This window comes from Seriola lalandi, unplaced genomic scaffold (genome assembly GCF_002814215.2).
Source record: "Seriola lalandi dorsalis isolate HSWRI2012SDOR001 ecotype SW California unplaced genomic scaffold, Sedor1 jcf7180002054763, whole genome shotgun sequence".
Classification (NCBI taxonomy): domain Eukaryota; kingdom Metazoa; phylum Chordata; class Actinopteri; order Carangiformes; family Carangidae; genus Seriola; species Seriola lalandi.
The window spans coordinates 964658-980405 of NW_019525316.1; the positions used below are offsets into that span (position 1 = coordinate 964658).

The following is a 15748-nucleotide window of genomic DNA, read 5'->3' on the forward strand; positions in this document are numbered from 1 at the left end:
TTAAGAGCATGATAATACAACAGTGTGTGGCTTTAACAGAAAGTAGAAGGTTTGACAACTGCAGCTATTGTAAAAGAAAAAAAAAATGTGTGTGTGTGAAAGTATGTGTCGTGTGTGTTTGGATGCATTATTGAAATCAGTCCTTTGATGATTCAGTTTAAATGAGTCCCATAGGACTGGAGATTTCTCGGATTAACTCTTTCTACATCAGCCCCAGTCTTGTGCTCAAGAGCTAAAAACACACAGACAACAACAAAAGAATTTCAAACCTGAGTTAGCCAAAGCAATGGCCTTGAGAGTGACAAACTCCTCCTTCTCTAGCTTCATAGATTTGTATTTCTTGACCAGCTGAAGGATGGCGTTGTTCAGGTCCAGAAGTCCAGCTAGCTTTGACTGGTCCTCGTCCATTATGTAGTCCTCAGCATACACCAACTAAAGAGAAACACAGAGAAGTGGAGAGGTTGCAAATTAACGTGTGCTATGTGTTTATAAATATATAGATTTCATAAGAGCAAGAGACAAACATGATGCCAAAGACACTAACCTTGTCCTCAAAGGACAGTGAGCGATACACAACACGCAGGATCAAGATCTCCATCCATGCACTCTGCAGTAGACTCATCTGGTCTGCCAAAGACAGCGTGGAGAAACCTGGAGAATATGGAAACAAAGAAAAGCAAGAGAAATTTTTTATTTGAAATTTTAGCTCCAAAATACTTCAGAGTTAAGCAGTCTGACTTTTACTATGTCACACTGTGTGTGTGTTCTTTTAGTAGTTTGGGAATGATAAATATCATTGTAGTGATACTGTTTCCATTTCACAGTAATGCTGGTAAAGTAAATGAAAAGGCATTTAAAAGTGAAACTAACAAAGAGTAAAGGGAATGAAAAAGAATAGAGCCTATTTTGAAGCTAGTGAGAGGGTCAAGATCGGCCCTTCTCCCTTCCCTCCCTGCCCACCCTCCATCCATCCAGCTGACCAGAGTCCTCCTCCACCTCCTCTTCCTCTCTCCCCTGTGCCCAGGGCTGTTCTCTGGGGAAAGGCAGGCCTTATCTCGCCCTGACACAACCTCCATGGATCAATGCTAGCAATCGCTGCTGCACTGCTCAAACACACACATACACACACACACTAATTGCTGCTATGGCCTCAAAACTACTGCTTTCTCCGATGTCAATCCATGTCTTTCTATTTGCCTACGTCTATATCTGTCTGTCTCTCCAATTGCAATCCATGCCTTTTTATCTGTCAGTGTCTGTTTACGACTGACCATCTGTGTGTCTGATTCTGGCTTCACCTCTTTCCCCCAACCATCTTGATACATCTGTCTGCATGTCCTGCTTGACACTCCCTGTGCACATTTTTTCTGCCTTTTGATTGTTTGATCTGTTTTTATTTTTCCTTGTACTTTCACTTTCTCTGGCGCTTTTTTCTACAATCATTTTTTTCTTGCAATGTTCACATCTTCATTTCATATCTTTACGTTCTTGCTTAAGTTCACCAGTCTCTTGCTTGTTGTCTGTCTGTCTCTCTTTCTGTCCGTCTCTTTAATGGAACACCTGCCCACTCACACCTTTCCTCACAGCTGTCCTCTCCTCACACACCTGTCCATTCACACCTGCCTGTCTGCCTAAGTGTGTGTGTGCGAGCTTTCATAGGAAAGGCAAAGACAGTGGCCCATGTGAGCACACCTGTCAGACCTCGCTGCAGCCCTCCATTGTGTTTTTGTGTGTGTGTGTTTGAGTGGAGCATCCTGCCAGGAGAAGCGGGCAGATGAGAAGGAGGATATTTCTTCAACAACATCTGCTGCGGTGTGTCTCCTCTTGAGATGGTATGTGTGTGATAGCGTGTGTGTTGGTGTGTTTGTGTGTGTGCATGTGCATTAGGGGCTCTTATCTCACAGTGTGTTGATGGGTAATGGCAGGCGTCTCATTATGTCCAGGTTGCAGGCTATTGTTGTTTGTAATGTGCTCTAATTCATTCTATCTGCAACTGTTAACATCTCCAACAAACACACTGACACACATATACAGTATATAAACAATGCTCTGCATGCACACACGCACACACAGTATCATATAGGAACATACTGGAATGAATCCAAATGCGTATGATTGATACATGCACGCACAGACAGACAGACAGACAGACAGACACACACACACACACATACCATACATACACATACACACACACACACACACACACACACACACACACACACACACACACACACACACACACAGTGAAGGGAGAAGTATCGTTGCCAACTGGCAGTGTCTTCTTCTACTTAATGAAATCATCAGAAGGGATTAGAGGTGAATTTCTTAAGGGGGTCTTCATTCACACACACCCACCCACACACACACATCTCATTCACAGAGGCAGATGTCTTTGGGGTGGGGTGTGGGGGGGGTGCCTTAGGACTTAGGGCAGGGGAAATGAGTGCTGGCATTGCTAAAATTAACACACATACTCACACTTATTGAATCTGTTCAAACCCCAGGGTCAAGTGAACAGAAGAAGACGAGTGAGAGGTTAATATCATTTAATGGTGTCACTGGTTGTGTGTTTTAACTTGTCTCTGTGTTTTTGGTGCTCTGGCATTGGGAGCAGTGCAGAGGGTTCAATCAATCCTTGCACATCTCTCTGTCAGAATTTGATCTGGGGGCAGTGGGTGCACGCATGATGAGTACACATTAGGTAAAAAAAAAAAAGAAAAAGAAGTGCATCAAAAACATGTCTGCATCACCAGTTGTTCGTTAATAATAGGCTTTGGACATACCTGTCATCAACTAACATCTCCCTCTTAATTACACATAAAATGCACACGTATACCAACACACACACTAGGAAACACCAATAATTAAAACCCCTGTGATTAATTTATTGAGCTGAAAGTGCACCTTCTTATTGAGGTACATCAATGATTTTTATCAGGATGTGGTCTGTGTGTGTGTAGCTGTGTGGTGTGTGCTTTTCTAAATATGTGTATGCTTATATTGTGTATTTGAACACAATGTACATAATTGCACTGAGAATGGCTTCTTGTTTCATCAGCATGTTTGTATTCTTTGTGTATGCTTACATTCCCATACATATGTTTCTGCGAGTCTCTGCATTTGCGTCTCTATCCGTGTGTGTTTCGGTATGTTTGTGTATGTGTGTGTATGTGTGCCTGCCTGACCCCCTCCCCTCCCCACCAGCCTGTCTGCGCCGTTCAGCCATCCAATGCCTCTTATCTGTCTGATTAATAGGCGGCCGGCTTCAGGACAAATTAATTAACAGATAACGCCATCTCTCCCTTCTTCCCTTCCTCCATTCCTCCCCTCCTTCTCATGAAGCGATCGATACAGCAGAAGAAAAGAAACATCAATGGGAATTTAGTGCTGATGATGGAGAGAGAGAGGTATTGATGGGGAGAGAGAGAGCATGAGGAAGAGTGAGATGCAGGAGAGAAGAAAGTAAAGGGAGGAGAGTTGTTAGAAGGAGAGATGGTGGTGGTGGTGGGAGGGGTGGAGACCTTTCTTTCATACCTGTGATTTCACTTGACAAAAGAAGGTTCCTTATTTGGCTCTAATTACATTTCCTTTCTGCCCATTGTTGATAAGGCATCTCATACTATGTGTGGAAGCATGTGTGTGTTTGTGTTTGTGTTTGTGTGGATGTTTTACACCTGGTGTGCTGTTTGCTGTGGTGATGGTGGGCTGAAATGAATGTATAGTAATGTACAACGAAAATGAAATTCAAAGCTTAAACATATTAACATAAACTGTAAAGAACATGACCTGCAAGTGAAGCCATATGTTCCTTAGAAACACACTGGACATATGCTTATGTCTTTATAATGAGGTATATTACTATACTATGTATTCTGAGCATATGTTTTCCAAAAGTGCAAATAAGAAGTCTATTCACAGCCTACATGAAATGTCCAAACCCAAATACTATCCAACTTAATTCAAACATGGCTATTGTGTGAGTTCCAATAACACAGAGGATTTACAGTCTCTTGTCATACATCTACCTCTCCTCCTCTGCGCCTTACTTTCCTCTAATTTGACAGTATGAACCTGCAACCCTGTCTCCTAAAAACAACCTTTATACCAGAGACAAAACATTTTAATGAACAAATCTACAAAGAAGCTAACTGTTCATAAACCAAAGAGATCTGTAAGTTCACTGCTATATTTCATTGTTTTTTCCTACAATATCTGCTTGTGGCAACTAAAGGATGATCAGTGTTTGTATGTTTTGTTTAGGTAACTCAAAGCACAAGTTAAATCAGGACACAAACCCAAACACCCTCTGGTGTCAAAGTTTTGGACTTTGTATTTCACCATTCACCCCACCCACCTTCCTGCATGTTTTCTGCAGTATTAGGACATAAAACCTCCTGTACTGGACCCGTTGCCAGTGAAAATAATCCAGGAAACAATTGTGAGTCCTACTAATCATATCTGGCAAAAACATTTAGTGGTATCCTAAAATATTAGGATGCTCCATTGTGTCTATGCACGTATAGATAAAGATAGTGTGTGTGTGTAGGTATGTGTGTGTTTGCATGTGCCATACATTGGTCTGACAGAAAGAGGCTGCAGTGCAGTCATGCAGACTTAACCTCTGCTGCTTGCTCTCGCGCTCTCTTTCTTTTCTCTCTTCCCTTTGCTCTATCAGATACACGCATAAAGACAAACACACACACAAACACACGTCGATTCCCCAGCCACCCTGCGGCCTGTTTGTCTGCCAAATGAGTCCTGACTGCACGTTTACACCCGAGACCGCACAACAGTCTGGTGCACACACACACACACGCACACACACATGATAGCCCTCTCTCACACCCCAGTTGCTACACAGACCCACACGAACACACATGTCCAAGAGGCCTATATTTGTTTTCTTGTGGTTACAGGGCAAATGGGAACCAGTAAGAACCAATTGTGATGCTTATGAGTACCTGTGCCCTTGTGTGTGTACAGTTTGTGGCATTTGTGAGGCTATTTTTATGTGAATGTGAATGTGAGTCTGTGTGTTTGTATTATAATGCCTGTGTATGTCTGCAATAACTGATGCATCAAAGACAGGTGCAAAAACTGGTTGCAATGCTGATCTGGTCCAGTTATTAACACATGGCTTGTCTTCACATGCTGTCACTGTAGTAAAAAAGTTGACTTATATATAGTATTTGTGTGTTAGCTTAGAGCACCTTGAAAGCTTATTTAAAAAAAGGAGACTGCAAGTATAGTTTAGGAGGTGAAAGTAAATCTAGTCTTTAATGATTACAAGATATTAACGTCTGAGTCGAATGCACACTGAACTGAAGTAATTCACTATGATTTGATTTTGGAAGTCTCTCTGACAATATTTTCTTACTCAAAACATTGAAACAAACAAATGTCTTGGCTTCCTCAGCCTTTTCTTCACACAAAAATATCTTTCTCATGACCACTTTAAGTTTATTCCTTAATGGGTTTCGTTTCAGGATAGCTACAGTAGCCCTTGTTGTATATCTGAATGCAAAAGCCATTTTGTAAACAAAAGACATTGAATTCTAAACGAATAATGTTCATTTTTCACTGGCAACAGCATTTTGATTGTTGTAATAGCTCAATATATATATTTTTGATTGGAATTGAACTCAAAAACACAAGGAGAGTGTGTTCAGACAAGAGAGTGTGTGTGTACATGGCCACGGTGCGGCCAGCAGTGAAATGGTTCAACTTAATGTTGATGGACTACATATGATCTGAATGAGCCAGCTACAAATTTAACCTGCAGTGTGAGAGATTGGGAAGTCTTTGCATAATGTGAACTGAAACACCACTTCAACAAACATACAAAAATTCTTCCTCTCATAATTTAGTCCGCAGATTAGACAGTCCTATTTGTTCATGGCCTAACAACACATTCAGCCGGAAACTTCTCTGTCTGTCTCAACGATTTACCAGCAAAGATTCACACACTTATCAAGAGTTATCAGTCTTGAAGTTGTAAGAATAAGTTTCGCACTTTGTCATAGAAATGTCACACATTCACACACTCTGGACACCTGCATTTTGTTATTATGCGGAGCACATGCTTTGTTTTGTTTTTTACCAAACTGGTTTTGGTGCAGTGACAGTGAGAATCACAGGTGATTAATTTAATAAACAATTGAAATGAACATTTGTTTAGCCTGCATATCTGTTTCAGTGACAGTTATATTAATCACTCATAACGTAGTAAATTAAAATAATAGTACTGGCAGCTTAGCTCACTACACTTTTCAAGTAGCTTGCCCAAAACTGATAATACTATTTCAGACAATGTAGTGTCCCAACAGCACTTCAACAGTGTAATAAATGTGTAATAGACACTTACCATTAGAAAATTGTTTGTTTTGACAGACCAACTCTTTTTAATAGGAGGTATTTAAAAGAGGTCATGAGAACTGTGATGTGAACTGTTTTATGATTGTCTAGTTGCTCATCATAGGTGAGAGGAGAATAGTGGATTGTCTGTGTGCAGCATGTAGACGTATTGTGTTCTGCAGGGGACAGATTTAAGTCTACTGACCCACTGAGATAGAGATTGCATTAGAACACGTGAAGTTTCCAACAGTTACCAGCACATCGCTGCCCTGCATGTGTGTGTGTGTGTGTGTGTGTGTGTGTGTTTGTCTGATTGTTCTGTATGCACACTGTGTTACGTGGCTCCAGTACTCTCTCTCTCATACCACTTTCTGTACATGTTTGTGTTAAAATTTGTGTTAGCGTGCACATTGTTGCATGCTGTTCAACGTGAGTGCTCCCTTGTGATGCTTTGTGAGTGTGTGTTTGTGTGTGTGTGTCTGCACATCTCAAACTGTTTTGCACCATACGGCCAGACGCCGGCCCAAATGAACACGGACCTCCTGTGATGGCTTTGGCCAAGCTGAAACAACACACACAAGAAAAAACGCACACGACAAGCACACTGGCAAATGTGCTCTCTCGCTCACTCTCTCTCTCTCTCTCTCTGTCTCTCTCTCTCTCTCTCACACACACACACACACACACACACACACACACACACACACACACACACCAGCTGACCCAATTACACAGAGATGCGCAACGAGATGGAAACAAATCTACCCAGAGAACCAGCTAATTTAGGAGGGCTTACAGAAACACACAGGACACACACACACACACACACACACACACACACACACACACACGTGTGTAGTCACTTAGATTATGAAAAACATTGTACATGATACTATATGAAAGTGCAAATCACAATTTGAGTTTCATCATTTGCTGACATTTCTTTCAAAGCACACAATGTGTGTGTGTGAAGAGATGAACAGAACAGAGCAGATTCACTCTATTTCTATCCTTCCTTTTGCGTCACTCCTCATCGCTGCAAATGTGTCCACATGCAAATTTGTGTACTTATGAGGCAAATGTTTTTAGTCATATTCTTTGTGTGTCAAGGTCAAGTTGAAATATTTTCTATAGGTCAAGAAAAGTGAGAGTGGAATCCCCAAGTCAAACTACTTTGCTGTATAGCGCTGTGGCCTTACCAATTTCTATTGTCGTTGTTGTTTTTTTATTTTAAACAGTCTTATTGAATACTGGCTTTGGAGAAGGTTAATCTGAGAAAAATAACTGCTTGGTTGACTCCACGGTATCTGCATTTTAGTCACTCTAAATGAATAATAGACAATAACTGACACATTTTTACAAATATCAATTTGATTTTGTACCTGATCTGTCAGATTTCCAATACACATATTCACATGTCATCACCTTCACCTTCACCCCCTCTCATATTGTTGGCTAAAATATCTTTTTTCCTGTTTCTTTCTCCTTCCACCCTCCCCCTCTCTCCCCCACCACATCCCCCCGTTTTCTCTGTGCGGCCTCGGGGAGAGTAGAGCAGTCATAGGGTTGCGGTAGCCTCTAATCAGTGTGAACAGCCAGCTAATTACCAAACCCTCAGCCCTGGCTGACTGTTAATTGCATACATTAGACACCATCAGCAGCACTGCAAGATTAACACTTAAAATCTTCCCATTGCTGTAGTGGAGATGAGTACTCTGTGAGGGAGTGTGCACGTGTGTCAGTGTGTGTGTAAAAGAGAGAGACAGAGGTGGAGGATTGTGTGCTGTAGTGTCTGTGTGTATGTGTGTGGTGTGTGCTGCCTCTGTGGTTGTGGGTGCTAATATTTAACACTTAATTAGACCCAAAATGGAGACGCGGCAACACAGAGATGGCTGTCGAGTGTTAATAGCTGTTGCTGTGGCTGGGTTGCTTGGGTGGGGGCCGCCGGTCGTCGAGGGCAACCCCAAGTCTCCGTGGAGACGACAGATGGAGTGACATTAAGAGCATTGCAGTGCAGCTACTTCAAATAATAAAATATCAATATTTACATTTTAATTACCCACTTCTAGCTCCACCAGGGCCGTGTCAAGGAGCGTGTGGGTGAGAATGTGTTGGTGTGTGCGTGGATATGTGCCACTGCCAGCTCCACTGGGGCCATATCGTCTTGACTCTATATAGAGTGAAGAGTACTGTTGAAGTGACAATGGTCCACTCTGGTTGAGAATTTCTTGGTGAAATAAACATTGTGTACAACTAATGTCTCAGCTGTTTTCCAACATTATTTTTTTTACTTTCTTTTTTTTTTTTTTACTTTGTCTTTCACACAATTCATCCATCTTCCTCTCATCCTCTACCTCTGCAATATGCCCTTTCCTCCTACAATACAATGCTGATGCAGGCAGGAATGACCACTCTGTGTGTGTGAGCAAATCTGTCAGGGGAATTAACCATGTGTTCACACAACTGAGAAGCTTATACACACCAACTCTGTCTGTCTCTGTCTGACACACACACACACACACACACACACACACACACTGCTGACAGACACTTTTGAAGACAAAAAAACCTACTAAGAGTTGACAACTGTAATAAGAGACAAAGAATAAAGTGAACACAATGTAAATACTTCATGACAAAAATGTCTCAGTCTTCCAGTTTAAAGGGATATCAGACTATAGGTAGAAGGCAGCTGGACTTGCTGTTTTATTTTGAAGATGTTTTGACGCTTCCCCAAGCACCTCATCAGGTGCAACACAACACAGTGATTGGACTTCATGTCCAACCCATGTCTTTACAAAGTCCATGAAACACACAAAGACTCCCTCTAAGGCCTATTATCAGCTGCATCCACTTAGTGACAATATTGCCAAGTATGTAATGACAATTTTAGCTTTGTCAGTTGGCAAAGGAGAGCTCTTAGCTCCTGCTGGAGAATACTGCCCAGTCAGTGGTTCCTCTCTCTCTCTCTCTCTCTCTCTCTCTCTATCTATCTAGTCTGTGATTAATTCATTTTCCCAGTTTGTACAATTAACTAGGTTGTGACAGTCTATTGATCTCTTGGTGGATTACCTTTTCTGAAAAATATCTCCTACAACATATTCTCCTGAAATGACAAAATCCATAGGGCTGTACTGCTATCTAAACCACTGAGCAGAGGACATTTTTTATTTTCATGTATGATTACTTCACATTCGTTGTTGTTATTTTATGCTGCCAGAAACACTGTAAACTATACATATAGTATATATAAGTAAAAATACAAAGTTCAAAAGAAAGAAATTGTGGAATGAGCATGAGACCAATTCTTTTTTTGTAAAGCATCATTGATGTGTGAATAGCAACTTGCTGTTTGTGGCTTTCAGACAAAACCCAATGGTCCCTGTCCAGGCCCGGTGTCTGAATATGAGATTATGAGTCTGTGTTGATTCTATCTTTCTAATCCTCTGTTGCTTTTCATAGAGAGAGGACTGCAGAAACTCCACAGGGATTAATTTACCATTCACAGATTAGAGATATGGTCTCCAATATCATCATCCAGGACAAGCATCAAGAGGAAGGGCTCGACAGTCAGAGCAATAAGGAGAAAGAGAATAGAGAGAATGAGAGAGAGAGAGAGAGAGAGAGAGAGAGAGAGAGACATACGCAGACTGAAAGAAAGACAGAGATAAAAACAAATGGACACAGAGAGACAGTCCTCTCTCCTACAGCATCATGCCTTAATGTCCTAGCTCGAAGACAAGAACATTAGACCTCATTCCACCTCCTCATCTGGGCCTGAAAAAGCCTGGGCTGAAAATCTTAATTAATTGTCCAATAGTGCTGCGGGGTCATTATGCATTGCAATAAAGAAGCGTGTAATTATGAGATTTAACAGCCATTACCAAGGCCAGGAACTCATATGTCATCATCAGCAACCAAGCCAATGGTTTGGTACAGCTATGTGTGTGGTTTGATGGACAGCATGCACACACACCAAATACACACACTCGCATGTGTACATATTGTAATGTCGGTATACAGTGATTAGATACAGTATATAAGACAGAAATGTGTCTACTCTCACACTAGCAAACAAACATTAGTAGGTATATACATGTGCACAATTTAAAGAAAGCACACATTCAAAAACACACACACACACACACTCACACACATACCCATCAGTATGACCCAGACAATAAGGCAGCCAGCTGTGATAGCAGCCCGCAGATGAAACATCCCATCAAGATTAAATAGACACAGAAATACACACATTATTACTGCTGCGTGTGTTTTTTGAGTGTGTATGTGAATGCACAGTGAAACCACAGACCATGGCCCTTCGCCACATAGCAGGTGGCAAGTGACACACTTGTACAAGGATGAAGTGCTGTGTACAAACACATGCACGATGTACATTATTGAAAATGTGCTCAAACAGTCCCACAACCAAAGAAACAGTAAGTCAGAAAGAAAACACATAAAATTAACAGTGAATTTGATAATGAGAAAGTGAAAAGACAAAAATGAAAAGTGTGACATTCCACATGGAGTAACATAAGCAGTAACACAGTACGTCAAACAGTCTACTGTAATACATAATATAAATGTAATATATATATATATATATATATATATATATATACATACGCACACATTCAAAAACACACACACACACACACACACATATATATATTTATATAGGAGTATGTATATATGATTGGCCTTTGTGTGTGTGTGTGTTGTGTGCACAGGCCATAAGTCCTCCCCAGCTGGTGACAGGCACGCTCCAATCCTATTTTCCCACCTGCTTATTCCCTGATGGAAGGGATGAATCCTCAGGACTGTTATTTAAGAACGATGGATGGAGGATGGAAGAGAGGGAGAGGGAGAGGAAGGAGAAAGAGGAAGAGGGAACAGGAGGGCAGAATGAGCATCAGCCACGAAGCAGAAGGGAGAGAGGGAGTAAAAACAAAGAGAGAGCGAGGAATAAACAAAAAGCGAAGGAAAAAGATGAGAGAAAGGGGCAAGGATGTGAGGAACAACAACAGGGGTGAGAGAAGGAGGGGAAAGAAGAAGGTAAGGAACAATGTTAGGAGAAGGAACTGAAGGGCTGAATAAGAAAAGGAGAATAGATGTAAATAAAGGAGAGAAAAGAGAAGATACAGACAGAAACTGAGAGGAAAGATAGATACATAAAAAAAAGTGAGTACGGGGAAAGGGAGAGAGAGAGAAAGAGAGAGGGAAAGAGAAAGAGAGAGAATAACTATTTCATGCCTGTCTGTGAACTTTGCATGAACCGACAAAAATAATGTGATGCCATGACAAGCCTATCCCTCCTTCCACTAGATTTGCTGCATGCATAGGTGTGTGATATGTGTGTGTGAATCCCTGTATGTGTGTGAACTCTTTATATTGGTTTTGGTGTGTGTGTGTGTGTGTGTGTGTGTGTGTGTGTGTGTGTGTGTGTGTGTGTGTATGTGTGTATGTGTGTGTACGTGTGAGTACATGTGCGCTCCAACAGATAGAATAGGATGATGATGATTTGAAATGGAGTTTGGCCTGTGCGTAATTATGATCATCTATCTTTATGCCCCGCCAGCATATCATATCATATCATATCATATCATATCACATCACATCATCTCTCTCTCTCTCAGGCACACACACACACACACACACACACACACACACACACACAGACACGCACACGCACACACACACACAAACACAAACACAAACAAAAGCAAATTGAAAGTAGTAAAAGCTGACTGTTTGCTAGTGATGACTTAGATGATGATGGGCTCAGATGGTGCGCTGATTTATTTGTTACTGCTCATCTGATGTCACATTATAAAACCGTGCATGTCTTGTGTATGTGTGCACATCTGTCCACGTTCACTGTGTGTTAGTGCTTCTTTAGAAGTGCGTGCATGTGTGTTTAGAAGTGTACATTGTGTGTTCATGGATGTGTGTATGATGTACTATATGTGTTTGTGTATGCAGACTAATGTGCATGCCTATGTATGCGGCTTCTCTCTGGTGTGTGTTTTGTGTGTGTGTGTATCTGTGACAGACATTATTTGATGCAGATTAGACAGTGTACTCAGATTGCAGGCTGTGTCTCAAAGGCTGATAGACAAATTTGATTTGCTAATGTAATCACACTAATAAGAAAAACAGCAATGGGTTGCTGAGTGTAAATCTCATGACTTCAATATTTGTGTTTTTTTCTCACTTTTACTTGAAATGAAACAACTGAATCCATCCACTGAATGACTTTCACTTTATTTCACTATTTTTTTATTTAGAAATGAGAATAAAATTATTAAAATTACTTTTAATGAGAGATTTTCACCACTTTTAAAATCAGTCTACTTCTTTCAGTAATATACAAATATTTCATTCACTTCTTCAGAGTGCTGAAGGTAGTAAAGGTACTGTTGGTGATGTGGATGACATTTCCTTTATGCACACCACCCCACTACCACAGGCTGCTACTACTTTTTAAGTGACTCCTGTGTATTCCTATTTTTCATTTTGAATTCAGCTCTGATGTGGTGTGACACAGGTGGATACAGTGACAGTGACAGCTGGTACCATGTGTGAAGCAAGTTGTGTGTGCATGTGTGTGTCGGCCCGTATGATGTGTCAGATTGCTCTCCTCTCAAGGCATAAGGTGTGTGTCACCACCAAGGTGTGACCTGATAGAGGAAATACCAGTGTCTCTGGGAATCTATGTGTTGCGTCTGTGTGCAAAACAATGTGTGTTTTTAAAGTAGGCACCTAAAGCTGTCTGTCTATGTTTGAGTGTCATTGTAGGCACATCGTCATGGAAACACGGTCAACATGGTGATGACAAAACAAACACAGGGCATCGGACAGACAGGAGAGTCAACACAGACTGAACGTGCCCTTAGAGATTGAGTATGTAGGACCATTTGTGTGTATGTGTATATAAAATATCAAATGTGGGATAAATGAAATTCTTTTACAAACGAGCATCACAACATACAGAAAAGAAATTGATATTATAGCTTTCTGCCTCTCTTTTCTAAAATGTACTGCAGAGACCCTTCAAAGCTTGCATCCTGTAGTGACTACATCAGTATATTGGAGTATATTCATGCCGAAAAGGAAAAAGTATAATGTTTTTCCTCCTGTTTTCTCATATTGATGAAATGCTTCCAATACCCACAGGCTTATTCCAATAAAGAAAGCCCAACTTAATCCAAACATTAAGCTCAGATATCAAATATTCTTTTCCTAATTTGATTTCATCAATATTTATTTTCATCTGCAAACAGGGGTGTTTGTTTGTATCGGCTGCAAGAGGAAACCATGGTGGTGGTGCACTGGAAAATAAGATATCTCTTATGCACCAATGTGGACAATGAAACAGACAAGCACACACACACATACGCATAAGCAAACACACATACTTGAAACCAAGACATCAACCTCTAAATGTGTTATGTAGCTCAGGGATGAGATGAAATGGAAATCTAACACGGCCAAAAGAGCTCAGAGAAAATCAACAGCAACTGGTAACACACACATGATGTTACATACTAGAGAGCACAAAAGAGACAAAATTGATTATCGGAATAAACTAAATCAAATTCTTATTCTAAATCTAAATCAGATCCTAATAAAGTCATACTTATGAGTTGCATTCAATAGAATATAGAAAAGGCAGAGTCAGTCATATCACATCAAAGAAGACAGAGTGTTGTCAGGTATGTTTTATATCCCTGACATAGCTAGAAGGAGTATGTTATAAAAGCAAACTTCTAAATTACGTTCTTTTAAAAAAATGATCATAAAAACAAATTTGACTGAACATAAGATTTGTTTTCTGAAGCATTATTAAAGATTCCTGGTTACATTCTGGCAACTCCAAGCAATTTTAATTCACACTATAATTTATATCACATGATCAGTTATCAAAAATAGATGGGAATATCTGAAAATTCTGTAATACAATGACATTTCTTTTAGGCCTTTGCACCATTAAACCTTGTTTTTTACCTCAGCTCAGCCTTCATCCTACAAATCTTTACATGTTAAAAACTTCAATCTTATTGTATATACTTAAGAAATATGACAATGCAAGCTTATCTGTGTGTTTATATGTTTGCTTGGAAACTGCAACATAACTGTCTTTACACTGTGCTGTACCTGTGTGTCAATGTGAATGCACTGTATGTTTGTGTGTTGTGTTGGTGCATTAAGAAGACACCCAGCATGCTGTGACTGTCAAGGTGAACTTGCCTTAGCCGACAGAATGGGGACAATGCTGCTTGTGCGTCTGTGCATGTGTATTTCTTCATGTGTGTCTTCATGAGTTTTTGTATACATGTGTATCCACACCAGGCATTTTATAGCAGAGGATAGTTTTGAGAGGGAGACACACTAAAAGATGAAGGAGGGTAAGTATGATGAAGACCACAAAGGGAGGGAAGAAATTAGCAGGCAATATTGTTTCAGAAGTTTCATGCCAATAAAGCTCATTGATTTAACCACTGTAAAAGAACTCTGTGTGTGTGTGTGTGTGTGTGTGTGTGTGTGTGTGTTTGTGTGTGTTAGAGAGAGAGAGAGCGCTGGCAGAAAGATTTTTCTCTTCTGATTTACCACTCTCTGACCCAAAGCCCAACAACCTCTTTGCTGATTGATGACATCACCAGACTTAATGAGGAGGGTTGTAGAGTGACATCACCACCAGACTGAGCTTTTACATTCTTCTCTCACTTGCTCTCTCTCTACACACACACACACACACACACACAAACACATACACACACATACACACACATGGTCCTGTTCTGCATCTCTTGAAGCTCATTGTGCAGTGTTATAATGTGTGTCATTGTTAATTTAGTGAGCTGCACTCTCAGAGTCAAGGGTGTGAGTATCTGCGTATGTGTGCATGTGTGTGTACGCAGAGGTTCCCCATGGCTGCTGAGACTCAACATTTGATTTGCTAAAAGGAGCAGGACACTTCTATTAATCAATATTTGCTGAATGACTGCCTGTCTTTCAGGCTGATTGACTGGGTGTGTAGTTACTTGACTGACTGATTGACTAAATAACTGACTGACTGTCTGTCTGAATGGCTAACTACTCGACTGGTTGACTTAATCTCTAAGTGAAAACCATTTATAACATGCCCGAAAGAGAAAGAGCACAGCAGATTATAGAGAACTTTACTTATTGTGTGCTTCAGTGAGTATTCTATGACATACCAATGTTAATAAAAAGGCATATTTAACTGAGTGATCTGATTGATTCTCTTTCATAATTTAGAGCTGAGTCTTGGACACAAGAAAGCTTGACCACTGTCTCTGCTTGAGGTACAGAGAGACAGAATTAAAGAGAAAGAGAGTGACAATGGCTGGTGGGGGGTGGG

The 15748-nt window shown here is 40.6% G+C and overlaps 1 protein-coding gene across 2 annotated transcripts in view; it reads right to left on the reverse strand.

Moving 5' to 3' along the window:
- The window catches only part of esrrga (estrogen-related receptor gamma a), a 144262-nt gene that overhangs the window by 10894 nt on the left and 117620 nt on the right, over positions 1-15748 (reverse strand). For both annotated transcript variants that reach the window (XM_087178959.1, XM_023425005.2), the window contains 2 exons: positions 545-651; positions 270-432 (listed from right to left, as the gene is read on the reverse strand). In XM_087178959.1, the coding sequence (XP_087035085.1) occupies positions 270-432; positions 545-651 (270 nt within the window). The remainder of the gene's footprint in view (positions 1-269; positions 433-544; positions 652-15748) is intronic.